Genomic DNA, 25,944 nt, shown 5'->3' on the forward strand with positions numbered 1-25,944 from the left:
CAGAACATGGTATGTCATGTTTAGTTGGAAACTAGCGAGCTAACTTCCTGCTAACTTTTAACTCCATTAAATGTACTAAATTCTGTTTTCATGGATGCCTGGATTTAAACTTAATTGTTACACCTGGTAAAGGAGAAACTCTGATCATTTTATTAAAGATGAAATAATTTAGACAGTTTGCTAACTCTCAGTGATGCCGCAGTGTTTGTTTGACTTTGGGACTTGAAGCGGACTGAATTTTGGACCTAGATTACTCCAAGTGCGTGAGGCTCCTGACTACTGTAACCGTAATGCTCCGACAATCCATCAAGCGGTGCGGTTTCGTAGCTTACCAAAGTCATACTAAAACATTTTTTGAGCGCTGTCTATCACATAAAATCGGTGTGAGGTCAGTAAGCACAACCAGAATTCATACATAAAGCGTACCGATTATATGGCGCACTGTCAATTTTTGAGAAAATAAAAGTATTTTAAGTGCGCCTTATAGTGCGAAAAATATGGTAGTTACTGCTATGTCCAGTTGGTTAGCCATCACCAGTTTGTTTATATCTGGAAGGATATTAATTTGGTTGGTAATTCTCAACCACTCATTTGACATCAAGACTTCCAGGCCATACTCAGTATAGATGTTGCTGTTTACTATGTCGGCCACTTGGTTATGGCCTTCCATGTATGTCCTGACTCTTGCACCCTGCTGTTATGTGCTAGATTGTCTCAGCATCATCTTTACACAGCCTGCCCCTGGGGTCTTGCCTGGTGTGGTAGACCCCAGCATCTGTTGATCTTGTGCTTAGGGCTTGCTACTGCCATGATTAATGCCTCTGTGCTGTCTTTCAGTCCATCTTTGTCCAGTCACTGGTAGGATTTCCCTACTATTAATACAAATAAATGAATACATGTCAAAACTAAACTTGTATCAAATAAATCTTTTTGATACCTTGTTGCACATAAAAAGGCTTCATAGATAACAATAATAAAAGTGGTAATAATTATAACAACATAATGTTTTCAACACCTTTGCAACACTTCGACAGTAAAATGTTAACTATGTTAAACATAAAAACAAACCAACATAAGTCAAAAGTAAATAAAAGAGTTAAAAGACTAAAATTAAGCACCTAGGATAGGAGTAGTAAAATTAATGACTATGATATGATTCTACAGCAATAAAAAGTATATCAGAGCTCAAGAACAGAAGATGGGGAAGGTGTTATCTCTAGAGTCCAGAGTCTATCTGCCTATCTCTCAAAGCTACAATAAAACACTTGTGATAACTAGATGAGGTGCCAATAACAATAATTGTGTAACAATGTAAAAAAAAAGGAAAGATATTGCTGTTAAATAGCTCGGCTACACTCGAAAAATATCAGTTGTTCTGTTTTTGAGCCACAATGAAGAAGCTGTTGTGGGTCTTTAGTCTGTACATTTTTTGTCTCTGTAGTTGTCAGAGCAGTGAGGTAAATGGAAGAGAGGACTTCATGTTTCTTGCAGGGCCTCTGACAAAGCAGTTGGTCAGAAGCTCAGACAGAAGCATAAATGATGCCTTTGACTGCAGTCATCCCGTTCCTCCTGGCTCTAAGCAGTACTTTGAGTACCTGCAGAGCAGAGGGGTGACCCACTTCAAAGTACTGCTGTCATGGGCTCAACTTCTTCCTACAGGCCACCCCAGCCAGCCCCAGCAGGCTGTGGTTAGATGTTACCAGACCCTGCTGAAACAGCTGCTGGAAGCAGGTCTTCAGCCTCTGGTCATCCTTCAAGGATGGACAGTTCCAGAGTCTCTGCAATCAAGGTATGGAGGCTGGGAGAGCCAGGAGCTGGCACAGATGTTTCAGCAGTATGCAGAGTTTGCCTTCCAAGAGTTTGCACCACTTGCACACTCATGGTTGACACTGGATGGTGTTTGGCATGACGGGCAGCCTGCACATGCTCCCAGTTTTCTGCAGAACATCCTTCAACTAAACAAGAACATTTACCAGATGTACCATCAGCGCTTTCCTGACAAAGGTGAGTCAAATTAACAGGAAAAAGTGAAGATTAAAGACAAAAGAACATGACTAAATTTATATTTTCAGAATTATTCACTAGTCAATACTTGTTCTTATTTCTCTGAGGCTTGAGTTTACTTAAGGTTTTGTTTATATGTAAGTGTCTTGAGAAATCACCTGTAAAAATAAATTTCCATCAGTGTATAACCAAACTAAGTTAATAAAATCCTTCAGCACATGTTCAGCAGTTCCAAACAGTAAAAGTGCCTTTCATGCTTGCATATTTACAGGTAGACGTCTGTCACTTGGACTGAAAACTAAAGATGTGGCTTCTCTCTCCGACATTAAAGCTTCAACAAGTGTAAGTTTTTTCTTTTCTTTTATAGATACATAATCTATACAATAATATAGGTATAGTCAGAATTTCACCTCCTTGCATGATTTTTATTTAGGATCCTAATAAAATTTTCAGTTGTTGATCTTATTTTGGCAATAATCAATTAATCAATCAATCAATGTATTTATAAGCACATTTAAAACCAACACAGGTTTACCAAAGTGCTGCACATAGTAAAAAGTAACAAGTAGTGGTGCGGATCGATATTGAAATACCGATTCTTCTGATACCAGTAATTTATGTTCTAGAATCGATTCTCATATTAAAATATCAATATTTTAGTACTTTGGGGTAAATTTGTAGTTTATCATTAACAGGAACACAATGGAAAGAAACTATATCATTTGGATCGTCTAAATTAGAAGGAACTACTTCCTCTTACGCCTTTCATAGTCCTGATGTCCTGTAATCATTATGAAGCTATATTATTATATTATTACAATTACATAATACAAGTATATATGAAATATAATGAAACAGTCTTTGTACAAAGTATCAGTATCGGATCAGTATCGTCGATACCACCCTGAATTTTACTTGGTATCGGATCGGAAAGGAAATCAGTGGTATCGCACATCACTAGTAACAAGTAGATCAAACACACACAAAGAACAACACAAAACTTAGTCACAATTAAGTTTGAGGATAAAAGCCAATTCTACAACATACTGGAAGCCCGTGTAAATGAGCCAAGACTGGGGAAATATGGCCATGTTCACGAGTGCCTGTCAAGAGTTCGGCTTCAGCATTCTGAACTAGCTCAAGACAAGAGAGCAGAGCCTGGCTGATACCAAAATAAACACTGTTACAGTAGTCAAGCCTGGATGAAATAAATGCATGTATCACTTTCTCGAAGTCAGCAAATGACAAAATGTTCTTAGTTTTTGCAAAGACCCTGAGCTGGAAGAAGCTTTTACTACAGAATTTATTTGTTTCTCAAATAAAAAGCTGCTATCAAAGAACTCAGATTCTCTGCAAAGGGATTTCTGGTCTTTTCCAGAGGACCAAGGTCAACCTTCAGAGAAAAGCGATGCACATTAACTGGCTGTTGTGAAATCATATTTGCTTCTTGTAGATGATTTTTCTTTTTTATTAAACTATTTCTAACCAATCAAATAATTATTAACAATTATAATAATTATTAAATTTAATAAATAAATTGTTAAATTTGTAGTTAAATTTTTAATTATTATCCAATTTTTTCATTTATTTTTAATTTTGGTTTTGTTGAAGGCATTCAACACCTCTTTACACCACACACACTTAGTCACAATTAAAAGCCAGAGAGTAAAAAATGTGTTTTCAAATGAGTTTTAAAAATGTCAAGTGTTGGAGAGATGAGCTGGAAGAAGCTTTTACAACAGAATTTGTTTCTCAAATAAAAAGCTGCTATCAAAGAACACTTCCAGATTCTCTGCAAAGGGATTTCTGGTCTTTTCCAGAGGACCAAGGTCAACCTTCAGAGAAAAGCAAGGGTCAGAAGGTTCAAATAGTACAATCTCAGTTTTTTGGTTGTTTACATTAAAAAAATGTAATGCAAACCACGATTTAATGTCATCACGGCAGTCTAGCAAAACGTTTAGAGAGTCCGTAGAATTCTTTTTAAGAGGAAAGTAAATTTTAGAATCGTTGGCATAATAGTGAAATGAGATTCCTTGTTTCCTGAAAATAGAGTCTAATGGGAGCATGTAAAGGGAAAAGAGTACTGGGCCCAGGATAGATCCTTGAGGGACCCCATATGTAAGGGGGGTGGATAAGCGGAAGCGAATGGATGGATGGATGGATCATTAAGAACTTTTAAAAGCACAGTTTCAGTGCTATGTAGTGCTTTGAAACTGAGATGTCATTCATTTCCAGAAAAGCCTGGAGCTGAAGAAAAACAATTTTTTTCCAGGATTTTGGACAGGAAGGGGAGTTTAGAGATTGGCCTAAAATTTGACAGAACTGATGCATTGAGATTAGGTTTTTAAAGAACTGAATGCAAGAGATGTTAATAATGTTTAAAACGTTGGGTCCAATAGTGTCAAAGACTTCTTTGAAATATAATAATGTCGAGGTGACACATAGAGGGCTCATAGAGGAATCATAAGCTGGAGGGGAGATGTGAGACCTGATAGTAGCAACCAACCTACCAAATATATGAGAAACAAAATTCTTCCATGGCCTCAAAAGTGACAAATGTCCTCTTTGAAGGAAATAAGTTGCGTTAATTTCTGCCAGTAATAGACTACTTCTTGCAGAAATTTAATCACGTAAGTAACCATGCAAATTTCCATCTGATGCGAGATTTTTCATGATTTTCGTGCATTTAAAGCTTGTTTTTAAATCTCTCCAACATATTACAAGCCTCAAATTCAGCTTTTTAAGCAATTCACTGGTGAATTTGTTAATCTGCTTATTATGATTATTTCAATGAACGTCCCCAGTGATGGTCATTTATATGATCTTTACCACTAATTGACAAGACTGAGAACATATAATTATTTGGTCAATTTATGTGACCACATAATTTGTGTGGTCACAATCAGTGACCACATTAAAAAGCTTTCATGTATCACAGAGGCCATTTTTACTGTGGCCAAACAATTAAATCTTAAATTTGTCTGAGGATAAAACATTTTTTCCATTTTAAAACTGAAAATTGAAACTGTTAAACTATGCCACTTAGAGTCAAAAATGTGCATAATGTGCACATTAAATGGCTGTTGTGAAATCATATTTGCTTCTTGTAGATGATTTTTCTCTTTTATTAAACTATTTCTAACGAATCAAATAATCATTAACAATTATAATAATTATTAAATGTAATAAATAAATTGTTAAATTTGTATTTAAATTTTTAATTATTATCCAATTTTTTCATTTATTTTTAATTTTGGTTTTGTTGAAGGCATTCAACACCTCTTTACACCACACACTCTAGTGACAAGAAAGTAACAAGAACAGCAGCACTAATGTGCAATAACGTGAGGTTAATCATTCCCGAAGGAAATTGGAATCATTGTCACCAAACCTGGAACTACTGATTGCTGTTATATGGATTTTAATTGGTCATATAATTATATACTTTTTTTGTTTGTTTCAAAGATGATTAATTTGTTTTTTTTGTATTTATTTAAAGGATGGAAGTGGCAACATAAGTCCGCTTAATCACCTTAAAATATATAAAAAATTATGTTAAAAACAACAATTTCCTACAAAAATGGAGCATTACATTCAGTCGTGCAAAAAAAGGAAAGGTTTACTGTAATACATTTCACATTAAGTCTCTTCTCATTATGTCCCATCTCAGAATAACGATGTGACAACATGTTGTGTATCTCCTGTTTTAAACAGATGGATTTCTTGTCAGTGCACATTGACTACAACTGTGCCATCTCTTCAGAGTTTGAAAATGAACTGAGGAACTTACAGGTATTGAAATTGTAATAAGATGGGGTTTTTTAAAAATGTTGCATTTAACATTTTGCTGATACAGCAAAGCTACATATGTTTCATTTTATGTTGTAGATTTTGAGCAGGAACTTGCCTATCCTGATTTACGAGATGAGTGCTCATGATTGTTCTCCCAGTGATTACCAGCTTCTTGGAGATTTCCTAAATGGTAAATGTCATGACAGCTTTTTGACTTAGCAAATATAAGATATTAATAATTAATTAAAACTAATTTCCCATAATAGACATGAGAACAATACCTCATTTTATGAATGTGCAGCTGTATATATAAAAGAAACAATACGACTTTCCAGTGGCTGTCTTAGTAGAGATTTGTGTTTTTTTTCTACATGAAATTCGTACTCATGGTGCCTAATAAGCTAGTTACCAAGAACATACCAAATGAATATGTATACTTCATACATGTAATGTTAAATGTTTCTGTGAATATAACATCACTAAATAATGTGTACAGTGTACATCCTGTCAAAAAATGGCTTTGTAAAACAGCGATCTGAAGATATTACGGGATGGCAGAATAAAGAAAAACCAAAGGCCACAACATCTGGGCAAATCCTCTGGTGTTGTTACCCAAACAGAATACATTAAGATAAAGTTCTAGATTTTGGGAGTGTTATTGTGTCATGAAATCTTCTTGTTATGGGCCAGTGATGTTATATAAGGCACCTGTAGACTTAGCCTTTGCTTACGACTTGTGCTCACTATTTTTCAGTAACAGTGAATACATATTGTTACTGAAACAGCTAATAGAGCCCTGGTGTGTCAAAGAAACAGCAAGTGGGTTTTTATTTAAGATTAAAGAGGATTATTTCTAGATTTAGTTAGATAAAATTCCTTACATAAACTAAGCGAAGTATTGCGAAATTCACAAATAAACTGATTAATTACACAAAATTTTATTTTAAGAGTAATATATTTTTCAAGATAAGTTATTTATCATCAGTCATAAAACAATTCATATTTCTTGAACACAACACAGGCTTGATGGACAATGGCCTGAATATTGTGGGATGTGACATGAAGGACATGTTAGGCAAACTGGACACGGAAGATGCTCTTGTCAAGTAAGAGTTCATTTTCTGATTTATATGTACTGGAATTCTGTTTTTTCTTCTTCTTATTGTATTAAAGATTTGCTTATATTTTTCATGTCTCTCTCTTTCCAAAAGCCATGGCATTTCACACCACACCAGGATGACAGGGTTAAGAAACAGTTATCAGACTGTGTGGGATAAATTTAAGTCCCAGACCACAGCAGAACGAGATCTTTTCCTTCAGGAATCATTCCCCTCTGGCTTCCAGTGGGCCACCTCCAGCGTATCCTTTAAGACTGAAGGTGGCTGGTCAGAAGGTGGGAAAGGAGAGACTATTTGGGACCGGTTTGGTCATGAGGGATTGGCCTTTGCAAATCAGACAGCTGACCTAGCTTGCGACAGTTACCGTAAGGTAGATTATGATGTCTACCTTCTGCGAGGTCTTCAGGTCGACACCTACCAGTTTTCCATCTCTTGGGCCCGTATTTTCCCCACAGGGTACCGACAGAGCCAATCAGAAAAAGGAGCTCAATACTATGACCAGCTGATAAATGCTCTCGTTGCATCTGGCATACAACCCATTGTCACTCTGTACCACTGGGATCTGCCTCAAGCACTCCAGAATTATGGTGGATGGACCAATGCCTCCATTGTAGAGGCCTTCAAAGACTATGCAGACTTCTGCTTCTCCAGGTTTGGAGACAGAGTCAAGATCTGGAACACATTCAATAGTCCCTGGGTAGTGAGCCATGCCGGGTATGGTACTGGTGTGCATGCCCCAGGAGTAAAGGACTATGTGGAATCTTCCTATCAGGTGACAGTGATGTTATTAGAATACTGTAATTAATCACTTTATTACAAGTGTAATTATTGCACTAATGTACTTAACATTTGATTTTGCATTATCAGGTCACTCACAATATTCTCAAGTCCCATGCCGAGGCCTGGCATGTCTATAATGACAATTACAGAAAAACACAAGGAGGAAAAGTGGGCATTGCCTTGAACTCTGACTGGGCTGAGCCCAGTGACCCTGCCAAACCTGAAGACGTAGCAGCTGCAGACCGTTACCTGCAGTTTATGCTGGGCTGGTTTGCACATCCCATATTTGTAGACGGAGATTATCCTGCAATACTCAAAGATCAGGTGGAACAGAAGAAAACAGCATGCCCTGACTCTGTACCAGCAAAGCTCCCAGTTTTCACTCCCACAGAGAGCAAGAGGATACTTGGTACTGCTGACTTTTTTGGTTTAAATCACTATACTTCTCGGCTGGTCAGCAACAGTGATGGTGGGTGCACCCCTGGTCCTGACGGTGTGGGTGACTTCCATGCAACTGTGGACCCCACATGGAGTTCCACAGCTTCTGACTGGATCTATCCTGTTCCTTGGGGACTTAGAAGGCTCCTGAACTACATTGCAACAGAATACCTGAATGTTAACAAATTGCCTGTATACATAACAGGAAATGGGATGCCAACAGATTACAGTGTTGACAGTCTCACTGACACCAGCAGAATGGACTACATGAGAAGTTACATCAATGAGGCCCTGAAAGGTTAGTGTTGGAGATTTCCCCAATTTGAAGGCACATTTTTTTTAGAGAGAGAGTTAAAATAATTCAAATATTAATTTTGTTTTTGTTTGTTCATTTTGTAGCAACACTCACAGATGGAGTGGATGTGCAGCGATTCACAGTGCAGTCACTCATGGATGGATTTGAGGCAAACCAAGGCTACAGTCAAAGATTTGGTCTTCACTATGTCAACTTTGAAGTGGGATCCAGACCAAGGACCCCAAAGCAATCTGCATATTTGTACGCTGAGATTATCGAGCAAAACGGTTTCAGTTCACAAAAAAGTAAGAAGTTTAAAGCTGCAGAAAGGCCATTAACTCGACGTTTAGCTGCTTTACCACCCTCAGAAGTTCCATCTCAGGCAAAGGTAGTTTGGGAGAAATTCTCTTCACAGTCAAACTTTGATAGACAAATGTACCATTATGGCACTTTTCCTGAAGGCTTCAGTTGGGGAATTTCTTCGTCGGCCTACCAAATTGAAGGTGGCTGGAATGCTGATGGCAAAGGTCCTAGTATATGGGATACATTCACTCAGACAACTAACACTATTCCTGATAATGCAAACGGCAATGTAGCCTGTGACAGTTACAACAGACTTAATGAAGATCTCTACATGCTGCGGGCTCTGAGGGTGAAGTCATACAGATTCTCTTTGTCCTGGTCCAGGATCTTTCCTGATGGCACACGTAAGTCCCTCAACCAGAAAGGTGTTGACTACTACAACAGACTCATTGATGGTCTTATAGCGTACAATATCGAACCCATGGTAACACTGTACCACTGGGACCTTCCTGAAGCTTTGCAAAAGGTCAATGGCTGGGAAAGTGCAGAGATGATAGACATTTTTAATGACTATTGCGACTTCTGCTTTGCTACTTTTGGTGACAGAGTGAAATTCTGGATAACCATTAACCAGCCTCAGACAATTGCATGGTCTGGATATGGACTTGGAAATATGCCACCAAATGTTGTGGACCCAGGATATAGACCATACATAGTTGCACACAACCTCATTAAAGCCCATGCCAAGGCCTACCATACATATGATGACAAATATCGTCAGTTGCAGGGTGGTCTAATCTCCATAGCCCTCAACGCTGATTGGTTTGAACCTGCTGATGTCAACGTAGTCCGTGAAGTGGTGACTGCTGACCGGGCGATGCAGTTCCAACTGGGATGGTTTGCACATCCTATTTTTAAGAATGGTGACTATCCTGATGTACTGAAGTGGCAAGTTGGGAACAAAAGTGAAATCCAAAGTCTTCCACAGTCAAGACTTCCTTCCTTTACTGAAGAAGAAAAGAACTTCATCAAGGGAACTGCTGACGTATTCTGTGTAAATCATTACACTACAAGGGTAGTGAGCTACTTTACAGCTGCACTTCAGCCTCACTCCTATGAATGGGACCGAGACATGAGAGAATCCGAGGAACCCAGTTCACCAACTACAGCCATTCCTAACCAAAAAGCTGTGGCCTGGGGCTTGAGGAGACTCCTCAACTGGATCAAGGAGGAGTATGGTGATCCAGAGATTTATATTACTGAGAATGGAGCAGCAGTAGAATGGGATGACTTTGAAAGAGTAATGTTCTACAAGACCTATATCGATGAGGCTCTCAAAGGTGCAGTGATATAAAAATATTTCAGAAGATATTTAACATTTTCCACCACTGCCATGACTGGTTGTTCATTTATTTTGTATGTATGTGTTTGCATTTGTGGTTACATTACAGCCAATAACCTTGATGGTGTGCGGTTGCGAGGATACACAGCAACAGCTTTTATGGATGCTTTTGAGTGGCTGCACGGGTACAAATTTCTATTTGGGCTGCACCACGTGGACTTCACAAACCCAGACCGTCCAAGAACACCAAAGTACTCAGCTCATTACTATTACAACATCATAAAGGATAATGGTTTCCCCTTGCCAGATGATGAGAAGATGCTTTATGGTCAATTCCGAGAGGATTTCATGTGGAGTTCTGCTTCAGCATCATACCAAGTAACTTATACTTTTACTGCAATTTTACTTTTACTCAATACTGTCTTGCTTGCCTTGTTTTCATCTCTTTAAATTTTTGTTTTGCATTTATTGTGTCCAGATTGAAGGAGGATGGAGGGCAGATGGAAAAGGTCTAAGCATCTGGGACAAGTTCGCTCACAGTCCTTCCAAAATATTAAATGATGACAATGGGGACATAGCCTGTGACAGTTACAATAAAATAGAAGAGGATGTTGCGATATTAAAGCAGCTGAAAGTCAGCCATTATCGTTTCTCCTTATCCTGGTCAAGAGTCCTTCCTGATGGCACCATTAATAACATTAACGAGGCTGGAATCAAGTACTACCAAAGACTTTTGGACGCACTGCATGCTGCAAATATCCAGCCACAGGTATGAATAATTGTATTAATTTCCCTGTGTGCCAGAAAAGATACATGTAAATGTATTAGATTTAGTAAGACAGTCATTTTCCTTTCCTTTCTTTTCCTTTTCCCTTCAGGTTACTCTGTACCACTGGGACCTGCCACAAGCTATAGAGGATTATGGAGGCTTTTTGAATGAGAACTTTATTAAGCTTTTCAGGGACTATGCTGACCTCATGTTTGACCGTCTTGGTGACAAGGTGAAAATTTGGATCACCTTTAATGAACCAATCATGACAGCCAACCATGGATATGGCTTTGGAAGCTTTGCCCCAGGTATGGTTTAAGTCAGGAATCTCTGACGCCAGGTCTCAAGGGCCGGTGTCCTGCAGGTTTTAGATATCACTCTGGAACACACCGGAAACAAATGATTAGTTCGTTACCAGGCCTCTGGAGAACTTCAAGACATGTTGAGGAAGTCATTTAGCCATTTAAATCACCTGGGTTAGATCAAGGACACATCGAAAACCTGCAGGACACGGGCTCTTGAGGCCTGGAGTTCGACACCCCTGGTTTAAGTAATGCTTTGCATCTAATACTACACTGGTATTAACCAAGTTCTATAAGTGCTACAGAGTAATATAGTGTTAAAGAAAAAATGTTAAATTGTTGTCCAGGTAAATTTCTGACTGTTTTGAAACAAGCTGTAATCTTTATAGCAGTTCTTCAAATTTCTAAACCGTAGTGAAAAAAAGCAAACAAACATGACACATTTGCTGCCTATATGCTCTGGTTTTTTTTTCTCACCAGGAATCAGTTCAGGACCAGACACTCTGCCCTACATTGTTGGTCACAACCTGATTAAAGCTCATGCCGAGGCCTGGCATCTCTACAATGACAAGTACAGGGCCAAACAGAACGGCATAATCTCCATCACTGTCAACTCTGACTGGTCTGAACCCAGAAATCCTTATAGGCAGGAGGACTATGACGCTGCAAGACGTGTGGTGGAGGTATGCCATTTCTTCTCAGATGTGACAAAAGAAAAATTGACAGCAGTTAGTTTCAAATGACTATTATGTTTCTCTCTGTGCAGTTCTACCTTGGCTGGTTTGCCCATCCCATATTTAATGGTGACTACAGTGAAATTATGAAGAAAAGAATACGTGACCGAAGTCTAGCTGCTGGTCTACCACAGTCTCGGTATTACAAAGGCTATTATTAAATCACAAAAAGCTAATTCTGTTCACAAAACATTTCTCCTACTGAAAACACTACTTCCATATGAACAGAATCAACTTTTTGGGATTTCCTTATCTGGATGATTGAGCATCCATCAAAACGCTGTTATTAAATATTTAAAATTTTGTATTCGATTTTCTAAACAACTTTATAGTAGAATAATTTAACTTTAAGTCTACTAAAATTAGTAAGTCTGGTTTTACTTCAATTTCTCCAGGTTGCCTGAGTTCACTCCAGAGGAGATTAAGAGAATTAAGGGCACTCATGACTTCTTTGGACTAAACCATTACACATCTGTGCTGGCATTCCCTGTGGACCACGGAGATGCTCAAAGCATTGAGGCAGATAAGTAAGAAGTTAACATTTGAAAAATAAATGTCTGCTGGGACTACTTCTTCTGAACAGCTTCATTTTTTTATTCTGTACTTCTCTTAACTTTGTCCCCTGCAGGGGTGCCATGGGAGTTTCTGATCGTACCTGGCTGGATACAGGCTCCTCCTGGCTGAAGATCGCACCATTTGGTATCCGCAGATTGCTGAACTTCATTAAGAATGAATATGGAAATCCACCAATCGTAATCACTGAGAATGGAGTTTCAGAGCGGGGGACTGTTGATCTAAATGATGTTCACAGGATTTACTACTATGACCAATACATCAACGAGGTGTTGAAAGGTATCAAAGCTTCCCCTTATATGAAATCTAAAGCCACAAGTGTCCTGGAGAGGAAAATAATGTTTTGTGTGTAATATGGATGCTTAAAAATTGTTCTGCTCATTCTCTAAAAGAAAGAAGAATTTTAAGAATATGAAGGTACTTATTTTCTTTTCACAGCTTACTTGCTTGATGGTGTGGATGTGCGTGGTTACACAGCATGGTCACTTATGGACAACCTAGAGTGGACTGCTGGCTTCTCAGAGAGATTTGGTCTGTTCTACGTTAATCGCACAGACCCTAATCTTCCTCGAGTGCCTAAGAGCTCTGTTAACTTCTACACCAAAATGATTAAGTGCAACGGATTCCCCGACCCTGAATCAGGACATGAGTGCCTGAACCCATAGTCTGAAGGTAAAGTGATAAAAGATTTGCTCAGATTCCTACTTTGAATGATAGACCTTTAAATTAAATGTTCAAATAAATATCTTTTCAGCAGGTTAGTTAGTACTCTCTCATGAACCCTCTATTTCCTAAGCCATGCAACAGTTAAAATAAAGGTTGGATTTAAAGTTACTATCTGCAAATGTTCACAAACAATATGACAGTATTGTTTTCACTGTCTCTCTGCACCAACAGCTGCACCACCAGTCAACATTAACAGCGTGAAATTCCTTGGTCTGGATCCCTCCACCAATGATGCTGAGACTGGACTTTACACCACATGATTGTTGCAGTAGTAGGGATGATTTGTGTTTCTGTTTTCTTCCTTAAGATGAAAAAAAAAGGTCCAAGAATAGTGAACATGGGGCAGTATCGAATGTAGTGAAAACTGTAACTGCCAATAAGATGATGTGCAGTGTAGGCCCCTGTAAACAGTATTTGATTGCAGGCCCTTAAAAATTGAACAATACTTGAACTCCTAGGCTCATCAGACATAGTATGTGTAAGATGTCTTATAACTAAAATTGTAAGTTTGTCATGATTTAGTCAGTTATTAAATCCTTGTCCATCATGTATCATTTGCTTGACCACTGCTGCAACATGAACACTTGAGAATCCAACAAGATTATTTAAAGTGTCATTTTATCCTGTATTTAAAAAATAAAAGTGATTTTTGTAATAAAAAACAATTTTCCAGTTATAGTATAGGATGCATAATAAGCCTCATATTTGAATAATGTTTTTGTATATGTTTATCAAAAAATCAAATTTATCAAATAAAACACTGTAAACAATAATCCAGTGAATAATGTCATGATTGTTGTTAAATGTAAGTACCTTCTTCCTCTTCAGATTTTTTGTCTTCACTCTTTTGTACAGTGATAAGCAATTTTTAATACTGTTACCTTGAAGTGATTAAAATTAGAATGTAAATCTAAACAATATATCCATCATCCATCATGTCCTGTGCTGCTGTGTGCCATGTGCAGCATTTAAGCTAAATAATGATCAGTGTTGTAGGTTGATTCATTTGTTAATAAAAGTCTAAAACTGTGTTTAAACATTTGTTATTTAGCTATAAATCCAGTGGCCTCTTAAACCTTTGCAGTTTTTTACTTCAGTGCATTTGACTTCAGCGGTCTTCAAAGTAGAGCAGTGTTTCACAAACAAGGAGCAGAATAACGCACTTTAAATTGTTCTTGTTAAAGAGACCTGATGAGAGTAAGTGTCAGGGTACTGTATCTCCTTAGTTGGTGACTCCTCACAAACTGGCCTGGCCTGTGGCCTGTATTTGTATAGCTGAAGTCTGCCAGCCTCGACCTCCATCATTCTAAAGACTTCCTCATCGACCAGTAAACCGTCACTATCAGTGTGATGAGCCTGGCCACATGAGTGCCCAACACCAACCGTGAAGACCAGAGCCACTCAGCCACAGGGAAACAACAGTGGAGTTGTCGAGTCAGGTGGCCACCACTCCAGCTGCCTGCCCCCCTCCAAGAACAATGCACCCTAGTTAGCCAACTCTGTCACGTCAAAGGGCTCTATCTGCACAGCTGTATTGATGACCAGCCTTGCAATCTCTGGTAAACACAGACCTGCTGGAGGGCCTGTGTTGACACATTGAAGCCAGTCATAACCCTAGGCACAGAGAATTTGTCTCTCAAGTGTGGCTAGAGGAAGAAAAAGGACAGACAAGCCAGTCACCAGGCAGCTGCCACCACTGCTCACGTCAGCCCCAACATCCGGGTCTGATAACCCTCCTTCGACTGAAATAACCCAAGCTGTCCATGACATATGGCAACACAGCAATGCAGGTCTCACCACTGACCAGCATCACTGGTTAAGGTGCCTCCTAGACGCGTGCGCTGCCAGTGACAAAGACTGCAGACAGACAGGACTGGTCCATCACAGCTTTGACACCAGCTCTGCTCAGCCCCTCCGCCTCTCCACCAACTGCCCTTCACAAAACGGCTGCACCGACCAGGTTTCCCTAACCTTGCTCTCTTCAAACACCCAGAAGGTCAGGTGGCCTGCTGTTTGGAAGTACTAAGAGCACCACCTAAGAGCGGACAAATGTGAGGCCATAGATCTTCCGTATTGATCTTACACATAAGCTTCATTTGACTAGAATTGAATTTATGGATGTTATGATGGAATGATGGATTTCAGTTGCAGGTATTCAAGAAATTTATTGTTGCTGATTCAATATGTTGATACAAGTTCTTCAAATGAAATAAACCTTCCATCTTGTATAACATGTTCTAGATTTTTTAGCCCTTTCTCACATCACAATGAAATCTTTTATTTTTTCAGACAAATATCAGGTTTGTGTTGGTTGGGCATCCTTAAAAGAAGTTTTCATAGACTTCAGACAGCACAGACAGGTCCACTCCCTGTCATGAACTGAAGGTTCACTCAAGGAATGGACCTAAATGCAGACACCAAAACACATAAAATAACTCTTTACAAGAAAGTTTATTTTGATAACAGAAAATGTTTAACAGTTTGAGATTTAGGTTAGTAATTGCCATGGGGAATAGTCCCAGAAAACTGGGTTACTAAAATGGTCATGGTGAGAGACAGAGGAACGGGAGGCAGGAGGTGAGAGATGTTTGCTGGTGAGTGATTTTCCTTAATTTGCAGGTCCAGGTTTGCAAGCTCTGAGAAGGGGAGGTCTGTGGGAATTTCCAGAGAGTCCGAGGTCTAATGGAAGGCCGGAGGGCAGGCAAACAGGCAAGCAGGCAGGGAGAAGAAACAGATATTGAGGTGAGTATGAACCGTGCAAGCAAACACCTCGCCGTGGAGAGCTTAGCGAACAGGCGAGGGGAAGCAGGTTGCACAGGTTTATGAAGTGCAGGTGAGGTGCTGGAGGTCCTACATAAAAAGGGGAGGACAAGTTGCCACAGGTGGAAAACCTCCCAGGCACTCCCACGAACCATGAAACTCCACTCTCATTATAAATGGAGAACGGGTGGAATCAGAAACCGACTGCTTGTTAACAAGAGCTGCTGAGGAGCATGCAGAAAAGACACCTAGGCCCTTACTCAATTCTCAAGTACGCGATTTGTACAATTGGAACACCAGCGTACTTGATGATGTCACAGGTCCGGAACTTTTACTGCCATCCCCTCTTAATTTAACTGTGATTAATATGTTATGAAATACACTGAAATAAACCAAATATTAACATTTAGAAGTGATCTAAGTGACTTATATATCATGTTTAACCTGAGTAGTGAAAGACCACAGGGGGTTGAAAACGATGTGCCGGGAGTCCGCTGGTCTCGTTGGCTCTAGCGATCCTCGACCTCGCGGTCTGCTATGGAGCTGGTGGGTAACAGACGTCTCTGAAAACGTCAGAGCACATTTGGAAATATATGATATCTTGATAAATCGAGCAGATATTTGAAGCTTACACAGCTACATTCTCGCTTGAAAATAACATAAAAGTTTATTTTGTGACCCAGAAAGAGTAATATTTAAAGGTTTTTAACGGCGCTCCTCCGCCATTGCCACGTTTGGGTTTTGGACAAAATGCAGTCTGTGATATTTAGCTGTACTAAGTACACACAAGTCACCACCGATGCATGCTTGATAAAACCGGCGGAGCGAGTACACGTCTGGGAATTTTTCGCGTTCTCAGCTTGATGCGTACTTTGAATTGGAACAGTACTTGGTCTCCGACTGATGACGTATCACGAGTACACGAGAATGCAAGTACGTACAAGTACGCATATTGAGACAGGCCCCTACTGTGTGTTAATGCCTACATCCTGTTGAGATGAGGTGGGTCACCCTGGAGACCAGATGTAGGCATCTTCACAGGTGTGAGCAAAGAAATGGTGTATGTTTGTTCCTGGATGTGTGGATTACACACAAACGAGAAATGCCTGAAAAACAGGTATTTCTCTATAATTATTTTAGTCAGAGGTCATTGGCCTAAAAGCCGGCCTTTAAAGTTGCTGGTTTGACCCAGTGACCCATTCTTGAAAATTCTGTAAGTAAAACTGTCAGCTGTGTAGTCAGGACCCCAACACAGGACTCTCGATATAGAACACAGTGTTTACAGTAAACACTGTGGACTCTGTAAACATTTTACAGTGTTTACAGTGAAGTGATAACAAGATACAGATAAATCCCTGTGTGTGCTCCTGGTGAGTGTCTATTCCCGATTCCTGTGTGGTATCTTCTCCCAGTGTCCGTGGTCCGTGTTTCCACTCTCTTGGTGGCTATATACAATGTGCTCGCTTCATCTTCTCGTTTCCGCAACTCTCCTGGAAACCACAGAGTAACTTCCATACTGGTGGTAAACTCTCAAACATACAGTTAACTGCGAAACTGAAGAATTTTATCACAACGATCCAGCGTTGACTGGAGCACAACAGCCACTCTGTTGAGTAGCTCCCAAGATGAGGCTGATCAGCAGCAGGTGTGTGTGATTATGCCTCAGGTGTCACGGTGGGAAGAACCACCCTTCAGGCCTGGATCCCAGGAAAACCAGGTCAATAGATTGAGCAAGCGGCCCCTCCCTGGGGCCAGCTCCCCCGCTGACCCCAGTAGGCACCCCCACACTCTGGAACCCACCAGGGCAAGGGGGCCCAGGCCCATCCGGACCGGGGCCCGCAGCAGCAGCACCGCCCAGCCCCACAGAGTCCAGGGCAGCCCACCCCAGAGAAAACTGCACCCACCCCATCATCCAATCATCTCCCAAACTACACAAGACAATAGACACCCAGGTTGAGTTCATTCTCTACCTCTCCTATATCTCTCCCCCACCTGCAGAGTGAGCTCCTGTAGAGAGGAGACCACCTGCAAAGATATAACAGCCTCCCCACCAGTTAGAGAGCCCCCTAGTTGGGCCGATGCACCGGAGGTCCCCTGCACTGGGGCTGAGCCCCCCTGCACCCACCCGCCCACAGCCCCGGCGACACAACAACCAGGACCCAAGCCCCCAAGGCCCAGCCAGCACCCCAGACCGGAGGCGGCGCACCCCCAGACCCCCAAGCCTCCATGCCCGTCCTGGACCCACCCAGGGGCAGCCAGGCTACCAGGCCAGTAACCAACGTCCGCCAGCACAGACCCTCCCCCATCTCCGCTGTACGCAGCCACAAGGAAAACACCATCTAAGAGCCACCAGAGCCCCTAACCAGGTCATGGCCACATCCCCCGGGTTAGGCCCTCCAGAGAAAACGTCCCTAGGGACTCTCCAGACGCCCTAAGGCCGTCCCTACCCCCATATCAACCACAATAGCGAAGGCAGGACCAGACCATGACCCCCCACCCCCACTAGGTGATGAAGCCGATCAAAGGAGCCCAAGGGATTGATCAAATGTGATGGCAGAGGCTGTATCAAGACTAATGTGATCTATTAGATGGTTTTTATATTGGTTAGAATTAAGATTATTTTTTATTTTTCCAGTTAATGAGGACCATTTTCTTGGCAATGCATAGGGCCGTAAAAACAATGTGGGCTGTGTTTATTTCTGCAGTGACCTCATCCAAGTTGCCCAGCGAGCATACTAAAGGGGAGGCTGGAATGTTACATTTCAGACACTTTGATAAGTCTTCACATATCTCGCGCCAAAACTTCTGAACTGGTGGACAGAACCGAAGAGCGTGGATGTAATTGTCCGGTGTATTTGCTAGACAGTGTGAGCAGTAGCAATTCTAATACAAGTGTTTCCACCTGCTGCTGGCTGAACTCCAGGGATTCTTTTAGAGATTTAAATTTCCGGTGTAAGATCTCCACCAGGGACAGCCTCGCATCAAAACTGGACAATCGCTTATCGATTGACTCCAGGATGTCTACGGTGTCTTTGCCGGCAGGCGATGTTGTGCCGGGGGAGTCTGCCGGGCAACATCTTTTAGATGACGGCGTCTCAACTTTGGCTGGGGAAGACGCCCTCTAGGCCTTCTTCATTACTAAATCTTGGAAGCACCGGTCGATGTAATCTTGGAGAGCGTCTAAACTCTCCTCGTTGTCTTCCAGGGTGTTAGAGATGATAGGACAGATGTTGTTAGTTATATGACAATCGGTTAGTTTATTTGGCAATACTGAAGCTTAAAGAAACTTTGTTAAATTCTACGCTACCATTTGCTTTTTTCCCACCAAAATCTCCGGCTTCTGACGTCACCTACAACATGGGTCGCTTACCTTTTTCCGTCACTTCCGTCACTTACCTCCTTCTTCCTCTCATTCCGGTAAGTTCTAAATATGTTCATATCGCTCTTTATAGCCTATTAGTTTTATTTTCGATGCACTCTGAGGCCATAGCAAATTAGAACAAGCATTCTACCGAGTGATTTTGCAGAACTACGTTCTATTTATAGAGTTGCTAATTATTTGGCATTATTGCAGACAACAATAATGCCAAATATTGGTATTATTGTTTGTTTCATCCATTTCACATCTATGAAATGGATGAAACACATCATGACTGGGTTCCAGCGCTACACAAGAGACCTGCTTCAAACATACCACCATGCCAATCAGATTACTTCTTCCATGTGAGGGTGAAGAGGTGACCCTTCTGGATAAGATGGTGAAGGTTTGCTGCGTTTGGTGAACAGTGTGGTATTAAAACCGGGGAAAAATGAAACTTGCTCCTGTTAAATATTCTTAAGCCTTGTGCCTTTTTTCAAAAGATACAGTAATTAAAGTAATGTTAGTAGTGAGTGATATCATGTAAACACTGTCATGACTTTGTGTAAACGTTTAGTCATTTGTAAACTATAAATGACATGGATTCTACATTGTAACTGATGTGATGTTCTGTAAAGTGGTTTTAAAAAAAAACTGTCAAAAATTAGTTTGTTTCTTTATTCAACTTTTGAACAGTGGGACTCAGTCAGTAGATATTCAGTAAATGCAAATTATTTACACAGCAGTGCACTTCAGGCATAAATCTAGACCCCTAGATAAAACATTATGGGTCATTCCCACAACCCACAGCTTTACTGTGTTCCAGCAAAGTATCCAATAGCAGTGACAACTCCTCCACAGTAGCAGGTGGGATTTTTCTTTTTTGAGGATGGCTCCTTTTACCTTTCAATACGGGTGGTCTGTTTATGTTTTGAGCAGGAGCCTTTTTTTGGGCAGCTGAAGAGGACAAGTCTATCTTATGGCCAACCTCTGGCTGTATCTTGGTCATATTACCCAGCAAAACCCAGTATGCAGGTTCATCTGTAACAGTCCTTGTGCCACGGATCCGGACTGTTGCTTCTACTTTAAACAGAAGAGCAGCGACATGGGTGCAGGTCTCCGCGACTCCGGCCATACAGGTGCAGTGGGCAGCTTCAACCTTACCTGTGATGCTCACAGTGACCCATGGCTACAATGCTGGTTCATTCAGTCTTTGCGAGTGCAGGACCTGAAACACACACAGACAAAGTTAATTCAAAGACAAGAACTAATGAGACAAGGCCGACACAAATGTGTTTTATCTACTTTATCATAAATGTAACAAAGTGTTTAGAAAGTTAGCCAATACATGTAATTTTTCATTTTTTTATGTATCCATCTATAGAACGCTGCATGTTATATTCTAAATCTGCCTGTTCTCTGTCAGAAACTTGCCTGCAGAAAATGAACCTAAAGTATGTAATGCAAGGATGTCATCACTTTAGAGATGGAGAAAGCATAAAGTGACAATTATTAATCACTTAATATGATAAGGAGATTCTGCAGGTCATTAATCAATGTCTAAAACTAAAATAAAAATGTATTTTTAGTGACACAGGATACAAACATGGAAGCAAGATGTATAATAAGAATTATTTATAATAAATATGAGTAAATCATTGCAATTTCTTTAACCATAAAAAATAACTAAATCCTTCAGGACAATGTCACATCAATGCACTGTGTTATCCCTCTAACAGAGCCTCCACATGTTCTCACTGTAATTTGCATGAATGAATGAATTTATGCTGCACTAATCTGAATGTTCAGAGGGAAATCAAACGCATTTCACTCGCAGTACTCAAGCTGACTTTGTTTGAATAATGACTTTTACACGCTGACTCCACAGACAAGGTACGAAAATATATCAGGCTACGTCAATAGAGGTAGGTCTTCAGGGTTTCTACTCCACGGCCGTATTTCATATGGGTCCACATCTCCAATACACGCTATTTTCTGCAAGTACCGCCGCTTCGGCTCTGGACGCAATCGGTCTCTATACAGTCCATTCTCTTTTGAGCTGCTTTTAAGCATCTTTCTTGTGTTTGTTTTGATTTGTGGACCTGGAAAATGGCGCAGCGCTCCCACAATACATTGCGGCGTGACGTCAACTGCAAAGCCCTGTAACTAACCACATCTAATTCTCTGTCTATATTTTCAATAACAAATGGTCAGCTTATTTCATGACCACCTTACTTTTATGCAACCTTAGTTTTTATGGCTACTCTGAGTATTATTAGCTAAGCTAACATTAGCTACTAACCTACTGTTAGCTACTCTGTTAGTGATGTAAGTTGATAGTATTTGGTGTAAGTTAATAACTACAAGAGAAATTTAAATACAACTTAACTAATTAAAAAAGTTAGTAGTAATTACTTACCTTGCAGTCCTACAGCAGTACCTAGAATATGGGTTTGATTCCACATATATTGTTATAAAACTTTGTTTTATGCAAGCATCGATATATGAGGCATGTCAGGCTATTTCTATTTAGGCTTATTACAAAGAAACTACCACAGGTGTTTCCAGGTAATAATCAAACACTTTGCTTTAATAGGTTATTAATATGTTATTAAATAGAAACAAACAGTTTTGCATTTTGCAGCTCTTTTTCCTCACAGAGCTACCAGAGGTAAATAAGTGGTAATAACTTAGAAATTACCTCATTATTATTTTCTTGTTACCCTACTATTAGCACTTTATTACTGAGCTGTATTTCCGCATTATTACCACCAGTTTTGGGGCCCTTTATATCCAGCTTCATAAGACTTTTTGTAATATTATTCAACTGTAACCAATGTTGCTACCATGATGTTACTTTGATCTTAAGTGGTTTTTACTTTGGTAGTTGTATAGCGACAACTTAAGTGGTAATAACAACATTATTATGCTCGTCTCCCACTTGTAATCCTACTATTACCCCGTTATTACTGAGCTGTAAGATAAAGTACTACCAAATAATTAATAGGATATTAAGAATAAAAAATCAGCAGCAGAATTTAGAAAGATAATAACGAAACCAAATCCAGGAATTAAAGTGTAAAGTGTAATACACTGGCAGTGTGTTTGTTTTGTTTGGTCATTTCACTGGGTCAACACCCCTCCCCTCCTCCTCCCCCTCACCCCAAGTGCTGAGTTGTGCAGTTTGTGTTTTTAGGCCTGCTGGTTCTACTCCTGGGGAAGAGCAGCCCATCGTTGATCAGGCTTCTCTGTGCATTTATGACAGTATGCAGAGTGTGGCTGACGTCATCCATGTACAGCAGCTTGTCCTGAGTCTCTGCCGCTGTCATCAAACATATAAAAGCTTGAATTAGCTTATCCGACTCCCTGTGGCTGGAGCAAAGATAATTTTTATAGTAGGCTGTTATAAACTTTGGGACTAGAAGAATTATTCCAGAAGACTGTGTGTGTGTGTGTGTGTGTGTGTGTGTGTGTGTGTGTGTGTGTGTGTGTGTGTGTGTGCATTTTTAAATTACATTTTAATGCTTTTATTTCAGCCTTGAAAATATGCAGCAAGCTCTTATACTTAGGAAGTTGTTGAATTAAATGTTGGAGTGAAATAAGGCCAATTTTTGTCCTTACCTAGACTGTTGATTATTATTATTATAATAATTATTATTATTCAGAATTGCATACCCCTGATCATGATTACGTCTTAGTCTATTTTGACCTTGTTACCGCCAAATTGTTCGTATTTTAACTCACCAAGGACTACGGGCCGAGGTGGAGGAGTGGCCACAGTTTATAAATCTACTTTTCACTGTCGCCAGCTGTCACCTGTCACTTTCTCCAGTTTTGAACTGAATATGTTTGAGCTTGGTAGCAGTCATCCTGTTCTTTGTGCGGTGATCTACCGTCCACCAAAATATAATAGGAACTTTGTTAATGACTTCTCTGAGTTCTTGGCTGAAATAATGCCAAAGTATGACAAGGTTTTAATCTTGGGTGATATGAATATTCATGTGTGTTGTCCTACTAAACCATTGGCAAAGGACTTTTTAAACCTACTTGATGCTTTTAATGTTTTGCAGTCTGTCACTGGTCCCACTCATAAATATGGACACACTCTGGATCTGGTTTTGTCTTATGGTTTACCTGTTTATAATCTTCAAATTTATGATGTCGTCTTTTCTGATCATATGCCTGTATTGTTTGAAACTTCTCTTCCCTGTAATATCACTACCTGTGGCCCTCCTACTGCTTCTCGCATGTTTAAACCATCAAGTGCCGTCCAGTTCTCTACCGCCTTTAATAAGGCCTTAAATGTTGACTCAGAGCTCTCAGTCTGTGCCGACACTGAGGTGCTGACTGCAAAATTCTTATCTACTTGTCAAATCATTCTGGATACTGTTGCTCCTCTGAAGGTCAGGCGGCCTAAATTGAAGTCTGAGCCGTGGCTGAACGACATCACTCGGGCTGCTCGAAGAGAGTGCAGAAAAGCAGAACGCAAATGGGAAAAAGACAAGCTACAAGTGTCTTACGATATCTTAAGAGATAGCTGGCATAGATATCAGAAAATTGTCAAGAACCAGAAATCCGCCTATTTTGCAGGCGTTATTAATGACAACTGCCATAAGCCCCGTGTCTTATTTAGTATTTTAAGCTCTGTTCTTAACCCTCCCCAATCCTACTGTATAGAAGCTTCTGCTGAAACTTGTGAAGCTTTTTTTAAATTTCTTTGTGGAGAAGATTTTATCTATTAGAGCACATATTTTACCCCCTTCTTATGACCCTTCTGTTATTTTTACGCCTTTAGCAATTTTTAGCCATTTTGAACCTGTGTCTCTATTTAAACTGGGTAAAATTGTCACCCAAATCAAGTCTGGCTCTCCCAGTGATGTTCTTCCCCCTTGCTTTTTTAAAGAAGTTTGGGGCACTATTGGACCTTATATTCAAAGGCTTATAAACAGCAGCCTGACTTTAGGCCATGTACCTGCAATTTTTAAATAGGCAGTGGTCCAGCCTCTGCTGAAACGCCCTGGCTTGGATGCCTCTTTGTTGAGTAATTTCAGACCTATTTCAAAGCTTCCTTTTGTTTCTAAAATTTTAGAAAAAGAAGTGTGCTCACAGCTGCAGACTTTTTTAGAGAGTCAAAACATTTTTGAGGTATTTCAATCTGGTTTTAAAGCACTTCACAGCACAGAGACTGCACTTTTGAGAGTTTTTAATGATATCTTATTAACTGCTGACTCTGGGAAGTCTGTCTTACTTGTGCTTTTGGATCTCACAGCAGCTTTTGATACAGTAGATCACAATATTTTGATTTATCGTCTAGAACATCATGTTGGAATTAGAGGCACTGCCTTGGAGTGGTTTAAGTCATACCTCTCTGATAGAAGTTTTTCAGTCTCACTTGGTAAATTTCATTCATCTTCCGCCCCCGTCCCATGTGGTGTACCTCAAGGATCCATCCTTGGGCCCCTTCTTTTTAGTATTTATTTACTTCCCCTTGGCCATATTATTAAAAAACATAAAGTCTCATTTCATTTTTATGCAGATGATTGTCAAATTTATCTACCGATGAAACACAATGACCTTAACCCCCTCAGGCCTATTTTAGAATGTCTTAAGGATATCAGAGCATGGTTGGCTCTGAATTTTTTAAACTTTAACGAAAAGAAGACTGAAGTCATTATATTTGGGCCGAATGGACCTGGTGTCCCTCCATCTGACTTGGGTCCTCTTACATCGTGTGTCAAATCAATTGTCACCAACCTTGGAGTAAAATTTGACACAGCTCTTAAAATGGACAAACAAGTAAATACAGTGGTGAGAAAAAGCTTTTTTCAGTTGAGGCAGCTCTCTAAAGTAAAACCTTTTATTTCTTTTTGTGACTTGGAGAGAGTTTTGCACGCATTTATGACCACTCGCCTTGATTATTGTAATGGACTTTATATTGGTATTGATCAGGCTTCACTATCACGCTTGCAAATGGTCCAGAATGCTGCTGCTCGCCTGTTGACAGGGACACGCAAACGTGAGCACATTACCCCTGTTCTTGCCTCCTTACACTGGTTGCCTGTCCATTTTAGAATTCATTTTAAAATTTTATTGCTTGCTTTTAAAGTTTTAAATGGCCCGGCTCCGTCTTACCTGTCAGACCTTTTACACCAATACACTCCACAAAGGTCTCTCAGATCATCTGACCAGTCACTCCTTGCTGTCCCCATGTCGAGACTGAAACACCGAGGAGACCGAGCTTTCGCTGTTGTGGCCCCCAAACTATGGAACAAACTGCCCCTCCATATTAGGCAGGCCCCAACACTTGAAATGTTTAAATCACTTTTAAAAACACACTTTTTTTCAAAGGCCTTCTAGGAGTGTTATCAGAGCCAGTTTGTAGTCAGTTTTTAGTCAGCTGTTGGTCATTCTTAATCTTTTTACTTTGTTAATCTTATTCATTGTATATCTTATTGTTTATTCTACTCATGTTGATTTATTTTTATCTTCTTTTTCAATTATATATTTGTTTTGTTTATTGATTTCATTGTATGCTTAAAGTATGGTTTTAACTGCTATCTCTGTTTTATTATTGGAAAGCACTTTGGTCAACTTTGTTGTTTTTAAAAGTGCTATATAAATAAAGTTGGATTGGATTGGATTGGATTGGA

General features: G+C 40.0%; 1 protein-coding gene across 1 annotated transcript; it reads left to right on the forward strand.

Moving 5' to 3' along the window:
- Nucleotides 1-1,391: 1,391 nt before the first annotated feature.
- LOC308410209 (lactase/phlorizin hydrolase-like) lies at nt 1,392-13,115 on the forward strand (the record flags this gene model as incomplete). Its single annotated transcript, XM_080903385.1, has 16 exons — nt 1,392-2,004; nt 2,276-2,346; nt 5,719-5,796; nt 5,893-5,986; nt 6,818-6,902; nt 7,008-7,686; nt 7,782-8,430; nt 8,532-10,070; nt 10,182-10,450; nt 10,551-10,841; nt 10,951-11,149; nt 11,624-11,826; nt 11,910-12,016; nt 12,273-12,404; nt 12,506-12,729; nt 12,889-13,115. 16 exons carry the CDS (start codon nt 1,392-1,394, stop codon nt 13,113-13,115), a joined length of 5,460 nt encoding a protein of 1,819 aa, XP_080759511.1.
- Between the last annotated feature and the right edge of the window lie 12,829 nt (nt 13,116-25,944).

The sequence above is a fragment of the Rhamphochromis sp. 'chilingali' genome (genome assembly GCF_963969265.1).
Source record: "Rhamphochromis sp. 'chilingali' genome assembly, chromosome: 14".
NCBI classification, from domain to species: Eukaryota; Metazoa; Chordata; class Actinopteri; order Cichliformes; family Cichlidae; genus Rhamphochromis; species Rhamphochromis sp. 'chilingali'.